Here is a 24,220-nt window from a genome sequence, read left to right as displayed (position 1 = left end):
TTAGAATTATCAGGAAAGGAATGGAATTCAAAGATGAAATTGTTATAATGCCCTTGTATCATTCTATGGTAAAAGCTGGACCTTGAATATTGTGTGCAATTCTGGTTGCCATATCTCAAAAAGATGTAGCGGAATTAGAAAAGGGATAGAAAAAGGCGATGATAATGATAAAAGGGATAGGACAACTTCCCTATGAGGAAAGGCTAAAGCGTCTAGGGCTTTTAAGCTTGGAGAAGAGACAATTCGGGGGTAAAATTATAGAGATCTATAAAATACTGAGTGGAGTACAAAGGGTAGATGTGTATCACTTGTTTACTCTTTCCAAAAATACTAGGACTAGGGGGCATGCGATGAAGCTACTAAGTAGTAAATTTAAAATAGACTGGAGAAATGTTTCTTTACACAACATATAATTAAACTCTGGAATTCGTTGCTGAACAATGTGGTAAAATCAGTTAGCTTAGTAGGGTTTAAAAAGGTTTGGATAATTTCCTAAAAGAGAAGTCCATAGGTCATTATTGAGATGGCCTGGGGAAATCCACTGCTTGTTCCTAGGATAAGCAGCTTAAAATCTGTTTTACTACTTGGGATCTAGTTAGGTACTTGGGATCTGGGTTGGCTACTGTTGGAAACAGGATATTGGGTTTGATGGTCCTTTGCTGTGTCCCAGTATGACAATTCTTATGTTCTTACTGTTTCATCGACTAGCAAAGGAGAGGCACAATTAGCATAACTAACCAAACTTTCCAATGTTTTTAAAATGGCAAATCTTGTAGTAATCTACTGGTATAATCCAGTAGAGTAATAGCATAATGGTTAGAGCAATGTTCCACAAACTTTCTCGAGCCGTGGCACACTAAACATAGTGGTTGCGGCTCGAGGCATCCGGAAGTGCGCGGACGTCATTGTGATGATGTCATGCGCATGCATGATGTCATCACATTGATATCTGCGCATATTCAAATGCACTCCAGACTTGCCCTTAGACACCAGTGGGGGGTGCCAGATGGGAAGAGGGCCAGAGAGAAGGAGAGGCACTGGCATCGGCTGATTGCCTACAGGTCATGCCTCTCACTGCGAGAGGTATGTCCTGTAGGCAGTTAGAAGGCACCTCTCCTCCTCCCCAGTATACCGCGGCACACCTGAAATCTCAAGAGGCACACTAGTGTGCCATGGCACACAATTTGCAATACACTGGGTTAGAGTATTTATTTTTTTATTAGGATTTATTAATTGCCTTTATGAAGAGATTCACCCAAGGCAGTATACAGCAGGTATAATTCAGCATAAAACTTACAATCTTGTTAACAGCATAACAGTAGTAAAAAGACCAAATATAAACATAAATACAATGAATGAGGTAAAGTCAAAATCAGTAAACTGAAACTTATTAATAGGACTACTACGAAATAGTTTAAAAATATACTTATTAACAGCATTGAAATTCAAATAAGAGAGATATAATGTTCTGCCCCCATTTCATGAGGGCAGTTTCTTGTATAAATAAAGTATAGATTATTTGTTCTACATTGTGTAAACAGTGTGTATTCTGTGGACTCAAATTCCCAGAGGGCTTAGCAGCCCGTCTGCTTCTTCTTCAGCTCTATGAAGAAAGCTGATTCCATCTTAACTACATACACTACATGCTGTACAGAGAGTTTGTCTCCCCAATCTGTGTTTACACTTTGGGTTGTTTTGCTGGGTTCATAGACAAAATCACGCGAGACAACGGCGCGCAGACAACTGAGCGCAAGGTTGACGGCGCGCCGAAGAAAAGCACTATTTTAAAGAGTTCCGACGGGGGGTGTTGGTGGGGAACCCCCCTATTTTACTTAACAGACATGGCGCTGGCGTTGGGGGGGATTTGGGGGGTTGTAACCCCCCTCATTATACTTGAAACCAAACTTTTTGCCTGTTTTGTAGGGAAAAAGTTCAGTTTTAAGTATAAGGTGGGGGTTACAACCCCCCAAACCCCCCACAACGCCAGCGCAATGTCTGTTAAGTAAAGTGAGGGGGGTTCCCCCTCCCACACCCCCGTCGGAGCCCTTTAAAATAGTGCTTTTCTTCGGCGCGCCGTCCACCTTGCGCTCAGTTGTCTGCGCTCAGTTGTCGGCGTGCCGTTGTCTCGCGCGATTTAGTCCCGTCACCGTTTTACTGACCTCCTGACTTTGAGTGTGCTGGCCTCCTAACTTTGACCTAGATACACTAAACAGGGTTGGTAACACTGCATGGGTCTGCTCCGATCTGATTTTTGGCCGATTCCAAAAGACCGATTGAGGCACAAACAAATTTGCATGCAAATAATATGAGCAGAGGTTCGTTGTAATCCCCGTCTCTCCCGTCCGATGGATCGCTGTGAGAGCGACTCTCACATATACACAGAATCAGCAAGGGAAGCCCCAAGCCTCCTGGCACTCAGCTGTCCGGGGCAGGAAACCTTTTCTTTTTTTAAAAATGAACACAGATGTGCATGTTACCCATGCACAATATCTGTCCCCCATATAAAAATAGGCGTACTGCCCCCCCCCCCCTGACCACAGCTGTTGCAACCCCCTGATGACAACCGCGGGTCCCCAAACCCCCTCCGATGATGATGGCTGTCCCCGCGAAAGACAGGATGTCCACTCCCTCCTGCCTCAGCAACCTGCGGTAGGAAAAATGGCAGGAGGGATGCCCACTATCTCCTGACAGGTGAACTCCTCCCCTCCCTTGGTGGCAGCGAAAATCAGCCAATCAAGGTCTTAGGCCCCTCACTTTGCATCACATGATGTACTGGGGAGGGGAAGGCCTGCCAATTTTAACTGGTCGGCCTCAGAGCAGGACAGACTGGCTTCCCTCCCGCTTTCAACATTAGATAAAGGTATGGGGGGGATGTTTGCAGAGAGATTCAGGGGAATAGCCTTTTTTGGGGGGCAGGATGGAGCGTAGGGGATGATTGGGGAAGTGCCTGGTATGGGGGTCATCTGGTGGCAGGAGGCAGTGGGCATCCCTCCTGTCTTTCTGTTGGGGTTTCGGGAATCCACAGTTGTCATGGGGGGGTGGCAACTCAGCTTGCATTTCTTTTTTAATGGGGCAGATATTGTGCTTGTTTAACACACATACAGCATCTGTGCCCATTTAAAAAAAAGGTATGGCATGTTATAAATATGTGTCGGTAGAACAGGTAAGTGACTGGTCTTGACTAGTCACTTTTTTTTGTATCGCTAAAAGCAATCACTTTTTTTAATGCATCGGAAAGCCATGTTAGAGCATCAATTGCTCTGCTAGTTTACATGGCATTTCAATATTAATGACCTTATTTTCGTGGCCAGATCAGAGAATGAGCGATGGTGCACAAAACCACAGACTGAGCCATTTTGTGCACTGGGTCGGCAAATCCAATCATCGTTACAGTCAAAACTGGTTTAGTGATGATCATTAGATGATCGCAGACTTTAGTGCATCTAGCTCTTTGGGTTTGCTGACCTTCTGACTTTAGATTTGCTAGCCTAACTTGAGTCTGTTAGTAAGAATTCAGCTTGTGAGAAAATCTAAAGCACATATTACCTCTGCATAGGGACTATGCAATACATTCCTGGCTTCCCCTAAGTAAAGAATATGCCAGAAAAGTGTATGGATTCTGAAGAAGCAATACTGTAAGATCTACAACTGTAAGTGTTCATGCTTGTTTAAATTGATATTTAACAAAATGCTTTTCAAGAACACGGAGAATGTGGTGCAACGATTAAAAGCTACAGCCTCAGCACCCTGGGGTTGTGGGTTCAAACCCACAGCTTCTTGTGACCCTGGGCAAATCACTTAATCCCCCCTTGTCTTAGGTACATTAGATAGATAGTGAGCCTGCCAGGACAGACAGGGAAAAATGCTTGAGTGTTTGAATAAATTCATGTAAACCATTCTGAGTTTTCCTGGGAGAATGGTATAGAAAATTGAATACAAATAAATAACACAAAGTCCAGGCTCGGTAATATTTAGGCTGCAAGGCCAAAGAGTTAATCTGCTTGACTATCATTCAGGGTATTATGAACATAAGAATAATAGCCTTACTGGATCACACCAATGGTCCATCTAGTCCAGTATCCTGTCTTCACAGAGGCCAATCCAGGTCACTAGTACCTTGCAAAACCACAAATAGTAGCAGCCTTCCATGCCACCGATCCAGGGCAAGCAGTGGCTTCTCCCATGTCTGTCTCAAAAGCAGTTAGAACATAAGAACTGCCATCTCCAGATCAGACCTTCAGTCCATCAAATCCGGCGATCCGCACACATGGAGGCCCAGCCAGATGTACACCTGGTGTAATTTTAGTCACTCATATCCCTCTATGCCTCTCGTAAGGAGATGTGCATCTAGTTTGCTTTTAAATCCTAGAACGGTGGATTCCGCAATAACCTCCTCTGGGAGATCATTCCAGGTGTCCACCACTCGTTGCGTGAAGCAGAGCTTCCTGATATTTGTCCTGGACTTGTCCCCCCTTAGCTTCAGTCCAGTTTATGGATTTTCCTCCAGGAACTTGTCCAAACCTTTTTTAAAACCAGCTACATTAACTGCTCCTGCCGCATCCACTGACAACGCATGCCAGAGCTTAACTATTCTCTAAGTGAAAAAATATTTCCTCCTATTGATTTTAAAAGTATTACTCTGTAACTTCATTGAGTATCCCCTAGTTTTTGTAAATCTTGATGCAGTACGAGGGGGCATTCAGAGAAACTGAAGGGAGATAGGTTCAAAACAAATGCAAGGAAGTTTTTTTTCACCCAAAGGGTCGTGGACACTTGGAATGCGCTACCGGAGGAAGTGATCAGGCAGAGTACGGTACAAGGATTCAAACAGGGATTGGACGGATTCCTGAGGGATAAAGGGATCGTGGGATACTGAGGGAGGAGCTGGGATGTAACACAAGTATAGAAAGCTAACCAGGTAATAAGTATAGAAACCCAACCAGGTCGTGCATGTGCAAGACCGGAGGGTTAGGACTTCGATGGGAAGATAGGACTTCAATGAGAAACCAAGGTGGCAAGGGAGCCCCTTCTGGTGATTCAGACAGGTCGTGACCTGTTTGGGCCGCCGCGGGAGCGGACTGCCGGGCGGGATGGACCTGTGGTCTGACCCGGCGGAGGCACTGCTTATGTTCTTATGTTCTTAATCCACTTACACCCGTTCTACACCATTCAGGATTTTGTAGACTTCGATCATATCTCCCCTCAGCCATCTCTTTTCCACGATGAAAAGTCCTAACTCTTTAGTCTTTCCTCATACGAGAGGAGTTCCATCCCATTTATCATTTTGGTAGCTCTAATTTGAATCTTTTCTTGGGCCAATATTTTTTAGAGAAAAGACCAGAACTGAACGCAATACTCAAAGTAAGGTTGCACCATTGAGCAATACAGAGGCATTATAACATTCTTAGTCTTATTTACCATCCCTTTTCTAATAATTCCTAGCATCTTGTTTGCTTTCTTGGCCATCGCCACACATTGGGCAGAAGGTTTCAGCATATTGTCCACGATGACACCCAGATCTCTTTCTTGACTGCTGACCCCCAAGTTAGACCCTAACATCTGGTAACTGTGATTTGGATTATTCTTCCCAATATGCATCACTTTGCATTTGTCCACATTAAATCTCATCTGCCATCTGGATGCCCAGATTTCCAACTTTCTAAGGTCTTCCTGTAGTTTTTCACAGTCTGAAGGGGGTTTCAACAATGCTGAACAGCTTAGTGTCTTCTGTAAATTTAATCACCTCTCTCGTAGTTTTTCAATTCCTCCATTTCAGCATCCTTGAAAACTATTTCTGGTTCTGGAAGACTTCTTACATCTTCTTCCATAAAGTCCGAAGCAAATAATTAATTCAGTCTCTCCACTATGGCCTTACCCTCCCTGAGTGCACCTTTTACACCTTGATCATCCAGTGGTCCCATGGATTTCCTCACAGGTTTTCTGCTTTTGATGTACCTAAAAAAATTGTTACTATGAGTTTTTACCTCTTTGGCAAGTTGTTCTGCATATTCTCGTTTAGCTTTCTTTATCAATTTTTTGCATCTAACTTGCCAGTGCTTATGCCTCTTCTTATTTTCTTCATTTTTCCATTCTTTAAAGGATGTTTTCTTGGTTGTAATAGCCTCTTTAACTTCACCTTTTAACCAAGCTGGCTCTTGTTTTCTTTTCGTTCCACTTTTTTTTTAACGTGGAATATATCTAGTCTGGGCTTCCACAATGGTATTTTTAAATAACATCCATGCCTGGTTTATACTTCTTACCCTTGCTACAGACCCTTTTAGCTTCTTTTTAACCATTTTCCTCATTTTATCATAGTCGCCCTTGCAAAAATTAAATGCTGCTACAATAGATTTCTTTAGCGATGTCACTCCAGTTATCAGCTCAAATTTCCCAGCGGACACAGTTACCTCCCACACTATGTCCTAAGGACCAAATCTAAAATAGCTCTACTTCTTGACAGTTCCTGGATAAGTTGCTCCATGAAGCAGTCATTTATGACATCTAGGAATTAACCTCCCTAGCACTCCCTGATGTAACATTTATCCAGTCAATGTTGAGGTAGTTGAAATCACCAAATTTAAATAAGGAAAGGACACAAAAAAATCACTCAAATCATAGCAAATATGCCCTATATGGAAAATGAAGGGAACCTCCCAAAATTGCACGGCCCCACCACACACATTCACATAGCCTAATTCAAAACAACCAATCTTAGAGAAGTAGAAAAAAAAATTCAGTTTGGCTACATAGGTTAAAAAAAACAAAAAAAAAAACCTCCTCTTCTCATTATATGGCTTCATTCAAAGAAAGATATCAAATTAAATCCACAGTGCCACTGAAATAACAGATGATGCAATTCTGCAGCCCGAAGGGAAACCACTTCTTAGATAAAAAGATCAGCATGCTAAAAGTAACAAGTGCAAAATCCACACACTCGTCAGAACTTTATAAAGTCCAAGGGAAATGTGAAAATGTAGATAAAGTCACACTTAGCTGCAGTCATCTTACACCGGAGCTCCACAGCAACAACAAGGCTGAAATCTGCAAATCTGGGGCAATGCAGCCACCAACACCTGACAATGAAATCACCGTTTCGCAAAGCTGCATCAGGGGTGGACTCCTACTGCCACAGATCCACTTCATGGACACCAGTTCAAATGTAGATAACTCCAAAGCACTCCTAAAGACTGGAATTAATTAATGGTAGTTGAAATCACCCATTATTATACTGTTGCCCAATTTGCTAGCTTTCCTAATCTCTGATAGGTCAAAACATATAATGCATACTAAAAAGGGAGACAAAATACTTATGAAGCATCTGAAAAGCACAAATCAGAACATTCAAATAATATAGATATGATGCTAATGTGTTGGGTTTTGGTTTTTTTTTTTTATAATACAGCATATCCCATAACTAAGGGGTCAAATGCAGATATTAGATGGGGACAAGATGGGAGGTACAGACTGCGTTAGGATAAACAGATGGGAGGCTAAACTCAAGGCAAGTTGTTTATACAGTTAAACAAGTCTAAAGAACTGATTTAGTTAGTGTGTGTGGCAATCTAGTCCTGGTTCAGAATGAGTGTATAGTCAATCACCCCATGTATTAAAAATTTATCTGAACAGCCAAGCTGTGGGCTGAGAACCTGGGGAACTATATTTGATTCTCATTCTGGCTTCTTGTGACCCTAGGCAAGTCACTTAACGCTCTACTGCCCCAGATACAGAAAAGTGAGGGGCCCTTTTACCTAAAAATGGCCTTAGTGCGCCCTCATGAGGGTCATTCCTAAGTGTTAGGGTGATTTTTATTGCTTGCATAAAATGGCCGATTTTCCTCTTTTTTTGTATTAATGGCTACACATTAGGTCAGAGGTTCTGAACACCAAGGGGGTACGCATACCATTGTCAGGGAGTACGCGACATCTCCTACTCTTCTTCTGCTGTCACATATCTCCCATATTCCATTCGCTGATATTGCCGTCATCGTCTTCTCTTGTTAGGGTGATTTTTATTGCTTGCATAAAATGGCCGATTTTCCTATTTTTTTGTATTAATGGCTACACATTAGGTCAGAGGTTCTGAACACCAAGGGGGTACGCATACCATTGTCAGGGAGTACGCGACATCTCCTACTCTTCTTCTGCTGTCACATATCTCCCACATTCCATTTGCTGATATTGCCGTCATCGTCTTCTCTTCTCCTGGACTAGCAGGGGCAGCTCACTCTCCTTTTCCCATGTCCAGTAGCACCTCTCCTCCCATTAGCAGCAGTTCACCGTGTGCTTTTAACTTCCCTACACAGCTACCGCTAGCGTTAGTTTAGCGATTCTATCAGGCAGCCTTGGGGCCTTTGCTAGGCCATCCCACCTCTGAGGAAAGATGAAGTTGAATCATTGGAGGTGGGCCGGCCTGGCAAAGGCCCCGAGGCTGCCTGATGGAATCGCTAAACTAATGCTAGTGGCAGCTTTGTGGGGAACTTAAAAGCACACAGTGAGCTGCTTCTACTAGGAGGAGAGGTACTATTGGACAAGGGAAATGGAGAGGAGGGAAAGGGAAGGAAGAAGAGGTGCTGCTGGACCTGGCAGGAGAGGAAGGGAAAGGTACTGCTGGACTTGAAGGGGAGAGCTGCGTGCTGCTAACCCAGAACCTTCTCCTTCTGCCCTCTGTCAGAACTTCCTGTTTTTGAACGGGCAGGACATGACAGAGGAAAGGCTTCAGGGTTAGCGGCAGACAGCATGTAGGAATCAGTGCTGCTAACTCAGAGGGAGGGAGGGAGGGAAAGAAAAATGTTGCAGGAGGGATGAGAGTGGTAAGAGATGGAGAAATGGACATGGAGTGGAAGGGAAAGTGAGATGGTGCAAGAGGAGAGAGCATATTAGTTGTGAGTAGGTTTAAGGGGGAGGAAAGGAAGAAAAGTTATTGCAGGAGGGATGAGTGATTATAGAGGGAGAAATGGTGAATGTGGAGAGAGCATGTTATTTGTGAGATTGGGGAGAAGGGAAGGAAGGAAAACTGTTGCAGGAGGGATGAGAGTGATGAGAGGGGAAAATGGACATGGGGTGCAGAGGGAGAAATGTTGCATGGGGAGAGAGCATGTTAATTGTGAGTGGGGTTGGGGAGGAAGGAAGGAAGGACAATTGTTTCAGGAGGGATGAGAGTGGTGATAGAGGGAGAAATGGACATGGGGTAGAAATGCTGCATGAGGAGAGAGCATTTTAGATGTTGTGAGTGGAATTGGGGAGAGATGGACTGGGACTGTGGGAAAGAGGGATGTAACACTCAGGGGAAGGGGCGAGGAAAGAGAGAGAAAGCATGCAGGAAGCAGAAAGTGTTGGACTCATGGAGAGACAGAGAGGAATAGTTGTTGGATGGGGAGGGAAGGAGAAATGTCACACTCAAGGGAAGGGGGAAAGGGCAGGGAGTGAAAAGTTGGACTAATAGATGGAGAGAGAGAGAGAAATGTTGGTTGGAGAGGGAATGAGAACCGGAGGAGAGGAAGTGTGTAGGAGGCAGATAAAAAAAGATGTTGGACTGGTGGAGGGAAAGGAGGGAGAAATGTTGGACTGGGAGGGGGGCCATTAATGAGGAAGGGAGGGGATATGTTGGACTACAGAGGACAGAAAGGAGGAAAGGAAAGAGAAATGTTACACTAGTGGAATGGGGAGATGATTCAAGGAAGGGAAATATGTCAGATCCGGAGAAGGGTGATAGAAGGAGGGAGAGAGAGATGTCAAACCACAGTAAAAAGGAGAGAAGGAGACAGAGATGCTAGACCATGGAATGTAAGGGAAGGAGGGGAGAGAGATGCCAGACTATGGGAAGGAGAGGAGAGATGCCAGACTGTGGGAAAGGGGGAAAGGAAGGAGATGTCAGACCATTGGTCATTTCTCATCCAAGGGTTCTGAAGGAATTAAAGGAGGAGATAGCGGAACTACTGCAGCAAATTTGCAACTTATCCCTGAAAACAGGCGAGATCCCGGAAGATTGGAAGATAGCCAACGTTACGCCCATCTTTAAAAAGGGATCAAGAGGTGACCCGGGAAACTACAGGCCGGTGAGCCTGACTTCGGTTCCGGGGAAAATGGCAGAAGCACTGATAAAAGAAAACATCGATCAACATTTTGAAAAACATGAACTTCTGATAACCAGCCAGCATGGTTTCTGCAAGGGAAGATCGTGCCTTACGAACTTATTGCACTTCTTTGAAGGGATCAACAAACGGATGGACAAAGGAGACCCCATAGACATCATATATCTAGATTTCCAAAAAGCCTTTGACAAGGTGCCCCATGAACGTCTACTCCGGAAACTGAAGAACCATGGGGTGGAAGGAGATGTACATAGATGGATCAGAAACTGGTTGGAGGGTAGAAAACAAAGAGTAGGAGTGAAGGGTCACTACTCCGACTGGAGGAGGGTCACGAGTGGTGTCCCGCAGGGCTCGGTGCTCGGGCCACTGCTATTTAATATCTTCATAAATGATCTAGAAATAGGGACGAAGTGCGAGATAATAAAATTTGCGGATGACACCAAACTATTTAATGGAGCTCGGACTACAGAGGACTGCGAAAAGTTGCAAAGGGACTTGAACAAATTAGAAGAATGGGCGGCGAAATGGCAGATGAAGTTCAAATTGAGAAATGTAAAGTATTACATGTGGGGAGCAGAAACTCGAGGTACAACTATACAATGGGAGGGATGTTATTGAATAAGAGTACCCAGGAAAGGGACTTGGGGGTAATGGTGGACATGACAATGAAGCCGTCGGCACAGTGTGCAGCGGCCGCTAAGAGAGCGAATAGAATGCTTGGTATAATCAAAAAGGGTATTACAGCCAGAACGAAAGAAGTTATCCTGCCGTTGTATCGGGCGATGGTGCGCCCGCATTTGGAATACTGCGTACAATATTGATCGCCGTATCTTAAGAAGGATATGGTGTTAGTCAAGAGGGTTCAGAGGAGAGCAACACGTCTGATAAAAGGTATGGAAAACCTGTCATATTCTGAGAGATTGGAGAAGCTGGGTCTCTTTTCCCTGGAGAAGAGGAGACTTAGAGGAGATATGATAGATACTTACAAGATCATGAAGGGCATAGAGAGAGTAAAGAGGGACAGATTCTTCAAACTTTCTAATAATAAAAGAACAAGAGGGCATTCGGAAAAGTTGATAGGAGACAGATTCAAAACAAATGCTAGGAAGTTCTTCTTTACCCAACGTGTGGTGGACACCTGGAATGCGCTTCCAGAGGACGAAATAGGGCAGAGTACAGTACTGGGGTTCAAGAAAGGATTGGACAAATTCCTACTGGAAATGGGGATAGAGGGGTATAGATAGAAGATTACTGCACAGGTCCTGGACCTGTTGGGCCGCCGCATGAGCGGACTGCTGGGCACGATGGACCTCGAGTCTGACCCAGCAGAGGCATTTCTTATGTTCTTATGTAGCCTACTGTAATTCTCTATATAATGGAATTCCTCAAAAAGAATTACGTCAACTGCAGCTCATCCGAAATACAGCAATTAAATTTATTCATAAGGTAGGGAAATATGATCATGTTACTCCTCTTCTGAAAGAAGCCCACTGGCTACCCATTACACACCGTATCACTTATAAAATCTTAATGCTGGTCTTTAAAATCAAACTTTCCCGTCTTCCATCTTTTCTCAATAAACTTATCATTCCTCTTTGCCCTTCTCAGACACTTAGATCAGCAGATCAGAATCTACTGACCATCCATTCCATCAAAAAATTCTACTACACCAGGAAAACTAACTTCTCCATAGTTGCTCCAATCTTATGGAACGCTATGCCACCTCAACTCCACCTCGAAAATTTCCTCGACAAATTTAAGACTAAACTAAAAATGTTCTTATTCCAAGATGCATATCACAGCCCTTAAATACCTCCTCTCCAACAGCCAGTAAAACTTATCATCAACCGCTTTTAAGAAGCAACCCCCCACTCCTGATGTCATATCCCTCCCCCTCTTCCCTGTTCTTTGATTTTGTTTTAAATGATGTATTTATCAACTCCCCCTCCCCTCTTTATCCTCAAGTCCAAGTTTGTATTTGTAAATTGTCTTTTAATGTTCACTCTTCCCCCACTTATAATTATTATATATATATATTTTTTTTCAACTTTTAATTTTTTTAGCATTGTAAACCGGCTAGATGCACGTCGATGGTCGATATATTAAAATTAATAAAACTTAAAACTTGAAACTTGAAACCACCGGGGGGAGGGAGGGAAGGAGAGAGAGATGTTGGACTACTGGGGGGGGGAGGAGAGAGATGTCGGACCATGGAAAGGGAGAGGAAAGGAGAGAGAGATGTAAGGCCAAGGGAGAGAAGAGAGATAGGAAAAGAAGACATGGAAAAGTAGATTTTGAGAAGAAAGCAGAAAAATGGAAAAAAGTTGAATGTTAAAAAGTTAATGCCAAAGATGGAGGTAGGTTTGATCCAAACAGACCAGGGATTTTAAATTACAGTCCACTTGAGGGGGCAATACTTTCAAAATAGAACAAAACACAAAAAAAACCCTCTCATCAATTCTGGGCAAGTTTCTCAAATAGTATCTTCATATAACATTTAAAGGCTTTTAAATGTGCTCATAAGCTCTTCAGCAAGGCGCCACAGCAGCGGTACAATGTCGCTGGAAAGGTGCTTGAATTTTAATCATAACACATTGGATGGAGCAAGGATTCTCGCTTCTACTGGAGTGGCAAATGTTATGGCTCTACAAAAGTTGTTTAACAGTAGACCACTTATCTGAAAAGGTCAGTTCACGGCTCCAACACAGTCTGTGTTTCGCTATGCTACATCAGGAAGCTGGAAGGATGAGCTTTTTATATTTATTTTATTTGCAGTGTGCAGTGCCTGAGTCCTTTGGTCTACACACTTGATGTTGAAAACGCCCCAGGGCGTCTTTTTTCAACATCAAGATGCTTTTGATACTTAGGAGTTCCAGTTTATCTCTATAACCTCTTTCAAGGCTACTGTTTATTCCCCCCTATTGTTTACCATAATTTTCTTCTTTTCTATTAACAATTTTGTATTTCTTTACCCATTCTTTTGTTTTTACTGTTTATATTGTTAGTCATGTTTGCCTAGTATCTATTTGTTTTTGCTATCCCTTGTATTATTTGTAATTTTAAAGATATGTTCATCGCTTAGAAATTTGAGTAAGCGATTAATCAAATACACAATAAACTTGAAACTTGAAACTAGACCAAAGGACTCAGGCACTGCACATTGCAAATAAAATCAATATAAAAAGCTCATCCTTCTGGCTTCCTGATTTATCGTAGCGAAACACAGACTGTATTGGAGCCATGAACTGACCTTTTTATATAAGTGGTCTACTGTTAAACAACTTTTGTAGAGCCATAACATTTGCCACTCCAGTAGAAGTGAGAATCCTTGCTCCATCCAATGTGTTATGATTAAAATTCAAGCACCTTTCCAGCGACATTGTACCGCTGCTGTGGCGTCTTGCTGAAGAGCTTATGAGCACATTTAAATATTTAAAAGCCTTTAAATGTTATATGAAGATACTATTTGAGAAAATTGCCCAGTATTGATGAAAGGGTTTTTTTTGTGTTTTGTTCTATAAAGATGGACCTAGGGCAGAAAGAAAGAAGAGAAAAACAGCCAGTGGATAATAAGGCCCTGGAAACACAGTTAAGAGAACAGACAGACGGAAATGCAACCAGAGACCGGGAAAGGATGATTAGAAAAATAAAATCACCAGACAACAAAGGTAAGGAAAATTATTTTATTTTAAATTTAGTGATCAAAATGTGTCTGTTTTGAGAATTTATATCTGCTGTCTATACTTTGCACTACATTTGTATATTTTTTTGTAGCAGTTACTGAAGTAACATTGCATATTTTAAAGTCATCTGCCTTAACCTCTTTGGAAAAAAAAAAAAGAATATAAATTATAATTAACATTTTCTCTGCACGCAGTGTGCTTTGTGTAGATTAATTTTGTGTTTACCGAGGGGGCGTGGCTTGGACACGCATGAAGAAAGTCGTGTAATTGAAGAGCTCCATTAAAAAGACCTTGAAAGATTAAATAAATTGAATGAAAACGGAAGAAATATTAAAATTTCACTGGTCCTATGAATAATAAAGAAGAAAAAAGGATGGCAACTGGTAAACAGAATAAAAACGACTTCGCTGTATCAGGAAGTAGCAAAAGGGCAAAACCGGAGCAGGAGAGCAGTTTAAAACTGACAGACACAGAAGTTATGAAAGAGTTAAAAGAAATTAAAGAAATGCTTTCTATTATTACTAAAAAAGTTACCGATTTAACAGAAGAGGTTTCAAATATAAATAAGAAGATGGATGTGCTTGAATTGAAATCTAACAACTTAGAAGAAAGAATGCTGACAGTTGAAGAGGAAATCTGTTATAGCCAAGCAGACAGGAAAAAAATTGAAATACTTATTAAAGACCTGGAAGATTTTTCGAATCGTGAACGAAGAAGTAACATCCGTCTGATTGGCTTGCCGGAAGGAGCAGAAATAGGAAATCCTGTCACCTTCATTGAAAAATTACTTCCAAGCTACTTCCTTTGCAAACGAAATTTCCCATAGAAATAGAAAGAGCACATAGAGTGCCGTTAAAAAGAGCAGTAAACCAGCAAGGACCAAGACCTTTTATTTTTAAACTATTGCGACACCAACAGGCCATAGAAATATTACAACTGGCCAAGAAAAATAAAGGTTTGAAGTATCAGGATGCTTTTGTACATCTAGTGCCGGATTTCGCAAAAAATACAGCTGTAAAAAGAAAGAAGTTATTGGATTTAAGACCAAAGCTGAGAGAATTAGGAGCGAAGTTTGGATTGGTATACCCTGCTACTATGAAAGTGACAATTGGAAACAAAACTTTATCTTTCAATGATCCAGAGAAATTAGAAAAATTTATTCAAAACCAGGAAGTACCAATGTCTTCTTAAATTGTTTATCATATTTTAGTTCCTATATATAGATAACTGAATATAGTTAAATAACTAATTTGATAAAAAGGTATTTTAAATTGATTTGGAAAAACTATATAGAATGTAATATATTCAAATCAATTCAAATATTCTACACTAACGATATTCAAAAATGGAATTCAAATGAAATCAAAATTCCAAAAAAAAAAAAAAACTTCTATTAAGGGAATAAGTGAATGTTTTAAACATGAACTAAGTTTATTAAAGGAAGATATGAATGTATTAAAGGAAATATAATATAATATTAAAGAATGAATTTATAAGGAAAGATGTTTAGGAACATTCAATATTAATTAATAATTTTCAGATAAATGATTTTCATTTTTAGAAAAATAGAAAATATTTGAAAGACTACTTTATAATTTTATAATTTTAATTAATTTAATACAATATAAAGTAAAGATCTTCCTCCATGGGGGGATGCGCAGTGAGGGTGCATCTCGAACATATATAACACTAGATACAGAGGAGAGAATAAAGACTCAGATTCCCAGATGTCAAAGCGAGGGAACTACATGTGATGGACAGAGCAGACACCGGAACTATAAAGAAAGACTTTTGTATAACCGTTGAACTTATGGACAGATCTTGTTGTTGCATCGTATTGATCATATAAAGAGAAGAACTACATACATTGGAAAAAGAAGAAAAGAAGAGAAAATGAAAATTCAAAACGGAATAGAAAACTACAATCAAGAATAAAGATGGACTGAGATATACTTGAAGGAAATGAGTTTGTATTGAAATTATTCTCTCTTCTGGATTCAACTAACATAAAAGTAAAAGAAATATATATGTGAAATCGAGATGTGCTTTTACGGTGGGTTCCTCCATAGGAGGGGAATTTTTTGATCATAAAATACTTAATTATATATCATTGAATTCCCATATTATTTAAAATAAAACAAATAAGGGATTATTTATTGATATATATTTATTACAAAAATAACAATTTAGATAAATTAACAATATAATATGCTTTGAATATTATATATATATATATATATATATGTGTGTGTAACATGGCTAAATTATATTATATTTCATTTAAATAACAAATGTTTTAATTTATAGAATACAATAAGAACAGGTCTTATGGAGTGCTTTATTATCGACTTAGGATGCGTGTTACCAAGTATACACAATTTTTAATTAAAAGGGAGGGTGGGGTGGGGGATGGGAATAGGAAGAGGGGAAAATTAATAATTAAATCTAGAATAATTAAAGAAAAGTGCAGATATCTGATCAAAATTTTATTATTAAGAAGATATTTTATTTTACTCAAATTATTAAATGACAATTAAAATTTTTTCCATTAACGTCAATGGTCTGAATCACCCAGTAAAAAGAAAAAAAATGTTAGGTTTCCTTCACAAGCAAAATGCGGATATCTATTTCATGCAAGAGACACATCTTACAGGGAATGAATCTAATAAACTAATTGGGGGATGGGTATCTAAATGTTTTTTTGCTCCTGCCTTAGGAAAAAAGGCAGGAGTAGCCATACTTATTAATAAGAAATGTACTGCTGATTTTAAACTTATAAAAATTGATCCATTAGGAAGATGGGTACATATCAAAATGATAATGGGAAATACAACCCTGGACTTATTTAATTTATATGCTCCTAATTCAAATCAAATGGAGTTTTTAAAAAAATTCAACAGATATTACTACCATTGGCTACTTCAAATTTGATAGTAGCTGGAGATTTCAATGCTGTTATGGATCCTATTTTGGATAAGAAACCTAGTAAAATTATAAAATCATTAGGGCTAGAAAATTTGATACAATCTTGTGATTTGGTAGATATATGGCGTATTCTTCATTTTAATGATCAGGAATATTCTTTTTGTTCTCAGGTCCATAAATCATTTTCAAGAATTGATTATATATTTGTTTCTAGTAATTTAGCACAAAAAGTTATGAAAGCAGTTATTGATCCTATTATAATTTCTGATCATGCTGGTGTGTGGATTGATCTAAAAAATGATATAAAAACAAATTTTACATCAATTTGGAAATTTGATAATGCCTTACTTGCTGATGAAAATTTTGTAACAGATCTAAAAGTAAAGATGAAAGAGTTTTTTCAAATTAATAGTACAGACAATATGAATATTGAAATTATATGGGATGCTTGTAAAGCTACAATGAGAGGAAACATTATATCATATTCGGCTTTTATGAAAAAACAGCTTAAAAAACAATTTATGGAATTAGAGGAAGAAATTAAATCATTAGAAAAAAAATTAATTATTAAATGGGAAAATGTAGTATTACAAAAACTATTAAAAGTTAAAACTAAATATAATGAACTCTCTTCACAATTTGTTAGAAAAGAAATGTTCTGTCAGCAATTTAGATATTATGGAAACTCAAATAAAGCTGGAAAAATGTTGGCAAATTTTCTTAAAGCAAAAAAAAGAAAACTAAAATTATTGCAATAAAAGATACAAAAGGTAATACACACACCAGCACTAAAGATATTGTAAAACAATTTCTTGATTTTTATAAGAGTCTATATACTTCAGATTCTTGTGAAAATAAAGAACAAGATGGCTTAGAGTTTTTAAATTCAATTATTGGACCAAATATTCCAGAACATATAAAAGGAAGTTTAGAAGAACATATATCATTAAAAGAAATAGAACTAGCATTGAAATCTCTTAGAGTTGGATCCGCTCCAGGTGGAGATGGATATACTGTTGAATTTTATAAAACATTTCAAAATATTATATTGCCTTATTTATTAAATTTATATCAATATCAGATACATAATGAAAATATATCAGGTACTATGGCAGATTCTGTAATTATTGTCTTACCAAAACCAAACAGGGATCCTACATTGGTTTCAAACTACAGGCCCATATCATTGTTGAATGTAGATGAAAAATTGCTTGCTAAAGTATTAGCATTAAGATTGGCAAAAGCTCTTCCTTTTATTATAGATGTACACCAAACAGGATTCGTTGCTAAAAGACATTCCTCACATAATACCAGACTGGCACTTCATTCTTAAACTTAGCGAAAACTATGAATGAACCAGCTTTCTTAATATCGTTAGATGCAGAGAAAAGCATTTGATAGAGTGGAGTGGAAATTTATGTATCAAGCTTTAAAATGGTTTGGAATAGGTCCCTTTTTTATTAAAATGATTCAAACATTGTATAGCTCTCCTGGAGCAAGATTAAATATAAATAATAACATTTCAGAAAGATTTAACTTGTTACGGGGGGTTAGACAAGGTTGTCCTTTATCTCCCTTACTTTTGATATTGTTCTTGAACTCTTATTAATTGCAATAAATCAAAACTAAGGGAATAAAGGGGATCACATTTTCAAATTGGGAATATAAAATTATCTGCATTATGCAGATGATATTCTTTTATATTTGAGGAAACCGGAAGACTACCATTTCCATGTTATTAAATTTATTAGATAAATTTGGTAAATTTTCTGATACAAAATAAATTGGGATAAAATCTGAAGTTCTTCCAATTAATGTCCATTGTACCAAAGGATTTATTTGATTCATATTCATTCCAATGGAAAGAGGAAGGAATAAAATATTTAGGAATTGTTATTAAAAATACAATTGATGATACAGTAACAGAAAATGAAAAAATTTTAATTAAAAAAAAATAACAGAAATGTGCGAGCAATGGAATCCTTACATCTTTCATGGTGGGGAAGAGTTCAAACAATAAAAATGATGATCTTACCTGTGGTTTGTTATCAAATGAGTATGATTCCGATATTTTTTCAGGGGTCATTTTATAAAAAATTAAATAGAATACTTACAAAATTTGTTTGGTTTGGGAAAAGGCCAAGAATCGCTTTAGCAACATTACAAAAAACAATTAGAGAGGGAGGGGTAAATTTTCCAAATTTTTATAGGTATCATCAAGCCTATATTTTAAGACAGGGTATGTATTGGATCATCCCAGACCTCATGGAGAATGTACCAGACTGGTTATATTTAGAATGGCGACTCCTGTTTCCATTATATCCGGAACATCTTATAAGTATAACAATGCCCAAGAGATATAAAGATCACAGAATTTTATTAGATACATGGAAAACAATAAGATTTATTAGTATTATTACAACAGATCCAATAACTAAATCGTTACATCAATCCATTTGGGTAAACTCCAGGATCAAAATTGGTGGATTCAAAATAATATGGAAGCAATGGATAATTGCAGGTATACGGTCTTTAAATGATGTTATAGTAAATGGATCCATGCTTAGTTTTTCACAATTGCAACAAAAATTTGGATTGAACATAACACAATATTTTAAATGGATGCAATTGAAGCAAGCCATCCAGGAAGGGTTCCCTGAATGGAAAAATCTTAATACTCAATATAGTTTGCAAATCCTTTGCTTTCAGGCAGATTTTTTGGGACACCAAGCCGCAAAATGGTTTAAATTATTATATGGATTTTTAAATAAAAAAAAAAGAACAGGACTTAGGGACATTTGGAGTATTGAGATAGGACAGACAATTTCTGCAACTCAATGGCAAAAATTTTGGTCCTGGAGAATACATACTACAATGTCAGCATCTATGAGTCAAACATGGTTATTTTTATTACATAGAGTTTTATGGACCCCTACTCGGTTACAAAAAAATAGATAGTTCTAAATCTAATAGATGCTGGCATTGTAAGGTAGAAATTGGGACATTAGATCATTTAATCTATTTTTGTCCCTGTATAAATGCCTTTTGGAAAACAATTTGGCCCCAAATTAATATATTATTAGAAAATCATGTTGGACTTACATATGACACAATTTTATTTGGAACAGCAATGAGAACACAGAGTCCAATATCAGCAAACAATAATAAACTTTTATTGATATTAACAGGGGTCGCCATACAACAAATTACTCAAAACTGGAAAGATCATACAAAATTAAATTTCACTTTTTGGTGGAATTCTATTTGCCATATATATAAGATGGAAAAAGCAATAGCGTTACAACATGGTTATATTAAAAAATTTAATAAAATCTGGGGACCATTGGCTCTTTTTTCTAAAGATCAGATATCATAGCACAATGATAGATCATATAATAGGGGTTAGGGTGGGTACAATATTATAATAACAGATGATATATAATTTATTGCAAAAGGGGTTTTTATATATGTTTGTATTAAAATATATTTTGATGGATATTCAAGTGTATATTGAAAATTATATGTATTATATATTTATCACTTGATGTAAGAAATTTAAAATGAATAAAGAATTTAAAAAAAAAAAAATTTTGTGTTTACCATTATATATTGTTAATAAGATTATATTGTGTGTATATGAAAAATGAATGGAAGAAATTGCATTACAATTACAGTGGAACCTTGGTTTACGAGAATAATTTGTTCCAAAAGCATGCTTGTAAACAAAAATACTCCTATATCAAAGCGAGTTTCCCCATAGGAAATAATGGAAACTCGCTTGATACGTTCCCTCCCCCCCCCCACCCGCTTGCAAAGGTCCCCCCCCCCCACGTGCGAACCGGCACCTCCCGCCCGAACTACTTGAAACTTACCCCCCGTATGGCACCGGCACGCAGCCCACAGGACGTGCCAGTGCCGCTTGAAGAAGTTCCTGCCTCTGCTGGGCCTTCAGCATGCATCTTCTCAAGGCCTTCTAGTTCTCCCTCTTCCTCTGAAGAAGTTTGATCACATAACATCTTCCTATCAACTTATGAACTGGCTGCCGATGGAAGCACGTGTGAAATTCAAGTTTGGTTGTTTTTGCTTCAAGGTTCTTTATGGCTTACCCCTAAATATATAACAGACCTTTTCTCTTTCACAACCAACAGACATAGGCAAAGCTCACACCCAAACTTTGTTTCTCCACCGGTTAGAGGTTGTAAATTTAAAAGTCATCACCAACATCTTTTCTCACATCAAGCAGCACTGTGGGGTAAAGACCTAGAACAATTACCCGTGCCTACTACCTATAGGGAATTCAGGAAACGTCTAAAAACACATCTGTTCCTGAAATACTTAGGAAACCAACCTATACAATCTTAGTCCTCAACAAATGATCTCTAGAACTGTCAATCACCAAGTCTATACTTTGTTGATTCCACTCAATCTGTAACATCTTTAATCATTGTAAACCGCATAGAACTTCACAGTCCTGTGGTATATAAAAAAAAATTGTTATTGTTATTGTCACCTCATTTTGTAGGCAGTAGAGACTCATGCACTAAACCTGCACTTTCAGTCAGTGCACAACAGTCCACATGCTAAACAATTAGAGGGGTAAAATAAAAAAAGCGTCTAAGTCCCCTTTTGGCCTAAGTCCCTAAACGTTCAACCCAGAAGCAGGGAAAGTGTCCATAACCAAAACAAACGTCCATTTTTTGATTATGGCCTTCCTCTGCCTAAACGCTCAATCTCCACTACGTCTAAAAGTACCCCCACAGCACGTCTACACTTTTTAGCCATAATGAAACAAACAAACGCCTAAGCCACAAATGTCCAATAGAAGGGCTTTTAGGTGAAGGAGGAGCTGGATTCTGTAACCGGTGTCTGTCAAAAACAACACCGGTTACAGAATCCCACCCCCCCACAATGATCCAGGCAGGAGGGTTCCCAAGCCCTCCTGCCATGTCAAACCGCGATCCCCCCCTCCCGACAACATCGGGGCAAGAGGTAGCCCAAGCGGGTCAGCTGGGAGGGGGGGCCGATTGGGGGTTCTGGGGGGGGCAGATGTTGGGGGGAGGGGGGTTCGTCGAGGGCAGGAGGGACTGGGATCCCTCCTGCCCATAATGTAGTGGGGGGTGTGGGTAGAGGATTGGCTGGACCAGGAGGGCTTGGGCTCCCTCCTGGCCCGAACGAGTCGGGGGGGGGCACGATCGGCGGGGCAAGAGGGCTTGGGCTCCCTCTTGCCCCGATGGAGTCGGGGAGTCGGGGGGGCAAGAGGGCTTGGGCTCCCTCTTGCCCCGATGGAGTCGGTGAGTCGGGGGGGAAAAAGGGCTTGGGCTCCCTCTTGCCCCGATGGATTCGGTGAGTCGGGGGTACCGCGATTGGCTGGGACAAGAGGGCTTGAGCTCCCTCTTGCCCCGATGTTGTGTGGGGGGGGGAGTGTTGCATCGCGGCAGGAGAGATACCTCATCTCCCCTACCGTGATGCCATCACTCCTCTACCCGAACTGCTGCGGGTCGTGGCAGTTCGGGTAGAAGAGTGATGGCATCGCGGTAGGGGAGATGGGGCATCTCTCCTGCCGCGATGGTTAAGTTGCCGCGCCGCTGAACTGATGGCGCCAACGGCCATCAGCTCAGCGGCCCGTTTTTCGGAACTTAGACCTGGTTTTATTTCGTCTAAGTGAAGAAGGTCTAAGTGCCGACTAAACTGTATTGGTTATACCTGTTGTACGCCTAGGTGTAGGTTGGTCCACCTCCCGCCCACTGCCCGCCCTTTCCCCTCCTCTAAACACACCTCTTTTCTCTCTGTGCGTTTAGAGGCAGGGAAAAGGCCTAAGTTGGTTTTAGATACGTCTAAAAATCAGCTTTGGTTATGGGTACTTGGACGATCAGGCATTTTGATCGTCCAAGTAGCCACTTAGGATACTTTTTAGACATTTTTTTTTTTTTTTTATTATTACCCCCTTAGCGTAGAACACTATACCTAAGACATGCCCCCAGTGCTATAAGCAATTTTTTAGCATGTGAATAGCATACACACATCCCCATATTATCACAGAACATCTCAGCACATACCGACATAAGCCTTGTTTGTTGCAGTATGCATGTGTTAGTGATTACCGTATTTTCACGCAAATAACGCGCACCCGTGTAAAACGCGCACACGGGTATAGCGCGCAGAAATCACGATGATATGTACAAAAACTTTTGTATACCGCGCTCACGGGTATACCGCGCATGATGCCCGACGCTCCTTTCGCCCGCCCTGACTTTCCGTGCGCTGTCCCGACTCTCCGTTCACCCCCCCCTGACTTCCGTGCACTGCCCTGACTTTCCGTGCGCTGTCCCGACTCTCCGTTCACCCCCCTGACTTTCCGTGCACTGTCCCCCCTTGAAGTCCTGTCCCCCCTTGAAGGTCTGTCCCCATCCTGAAAGCCTGATGCCCCCCCCGACGTCCGATACATCCCCCCCCCGGCAGGACCACTCGCACCCCCACCCCGAAGGACCGCCGACTCCCCAACAATATCGGGCCAGGAGGGAGCCCAAACCCTCCTGGCCACGGCGACCCCCTAACCCCACCCCGCACTACATTACGGGCAGGAGGGATCCCAGGCCCTCCTGCCCTCGACGCAAACCCCCTCCCCCCAACGACCGCCCCCCCCCAAGAACCTCCGCCCGTCCCCCAGCCGACCCGCGACCCCCCCTGGCTGACCCCACGACACCCCCACCCGCCTTCCCCGTACCTTTGTGTAGTTGGGCCAGAAGGGAGCCCAAACCCTCCTGGCCACGGCGACCCCCTAACCCCACCCCGCACCACATTACGGGCAGGAGGGATCCCAGGCCCTCCTGCCCTCGACGCAAACCCCCCTCCCCCCCAACGACCGCCCCCCCCAAGAACCTCCGACCGCCCCCCCAGCCGCCCCGCGACCCCCCTGGCCGACCCCCACGACCCCCCCCCCCCCCTTCCCCGTACCTTTGGTAGTTGGCCGGACAGACGGGAGCCAAACCCGCCTGTCCGGCAGGCAGCCAACGAAGCAATGAGGCCGGATTGGCCCATCCGTCCTAAAGCTCCGCCTACTGGTGGGGCCTAAGGCGCGTGGGCCAATCAGAATAGGCCCTGGAGCCTTAGGTCCCACCTGGGGGCGTGGCCTGAGGCACATGGTCGGGTTGGGCCCATGTGCCTCAGGCCGCGCCCCCAGGTGGGACCTAAGGCTCCAGGGCCTATTCTGATTGGCCCACGCGCCTTAGGCCCCACCAGTAGGCGGAGCTTTAGGACGGATGGGCCAATCCGGCCTCATTCCTTCGTTGGCTGCCTGCCGGACAGGCGGGTTTGGCTCCCGTCTGTCCGGCCAACTACCAAAGGTACGGGGAAGGGGGGTGGGGGGTCGTGGGGGTCGCCAGGGGGGTCGCGGGTCGGCTGGGGGGGCGGTCGGAGGTTCTTGGGGGGGCGGTCGTTGGGGGGAGGGGTGTTTGCGTCGAGGGCAGGAGGGCCTGGGATCTCTCCTGCCCGTAATGTAGTGCGGGGTGGGGTTAGGGGGTCG

The 24,220-nt window shown here is 41.3% G+C and overlaps 1 protein-coding gene across 6 annotated transcripts in view; it reads right to left on the bottom strand.

The window, feature by feature from the left end:
* Positions 1-24,220, bottom strand: part of C2H7orf57 (chromosome 2 C7orf57 homolog) — a 143,026-nt gene that overhangs the window by 51,259 nt on the left and 67,547 nt on the right. Inside the window, exon 1 of one of the 6 annotated variants that reach the window (XM_033930472.1) lies at positions 14,459-14,559. The exons of the other annotated variants lie outside the window; for them this stretch is intronic. Within the exon in view, the coding sequence (XP_033786363.1) occupies positions 14,459-14,550 (92 nt within the window). The 5' untranslated portion in view covers positions 14,551-14,559. Of the gene's footprint in view, positions 1-14,458; positions 14,560-24,220 lie in introns of those variants that run through there. 6 annotated transcript variants of the gene reach the window in all.

Source organism: Geotrypetes seraphini, chromosome 2, assembly GCF_902459505.1.
Source record: "Geotrypetes seraphini chromosome 2, aGeoSer1.1, whole genome shotgun sequence".
NCBI classification, from domain to species: domain Eukaryota; kingdom Metazoa; phylum Chordata; class Amphibia; order Gymnophiona; family Dermophiidae; genus Geotrypetes; species Geotrypetes seraphini.
Note: the sequence above shows the minus strand (reverse complement) of the source record. Positions and strands in the feature narration are given on the sequence as shown.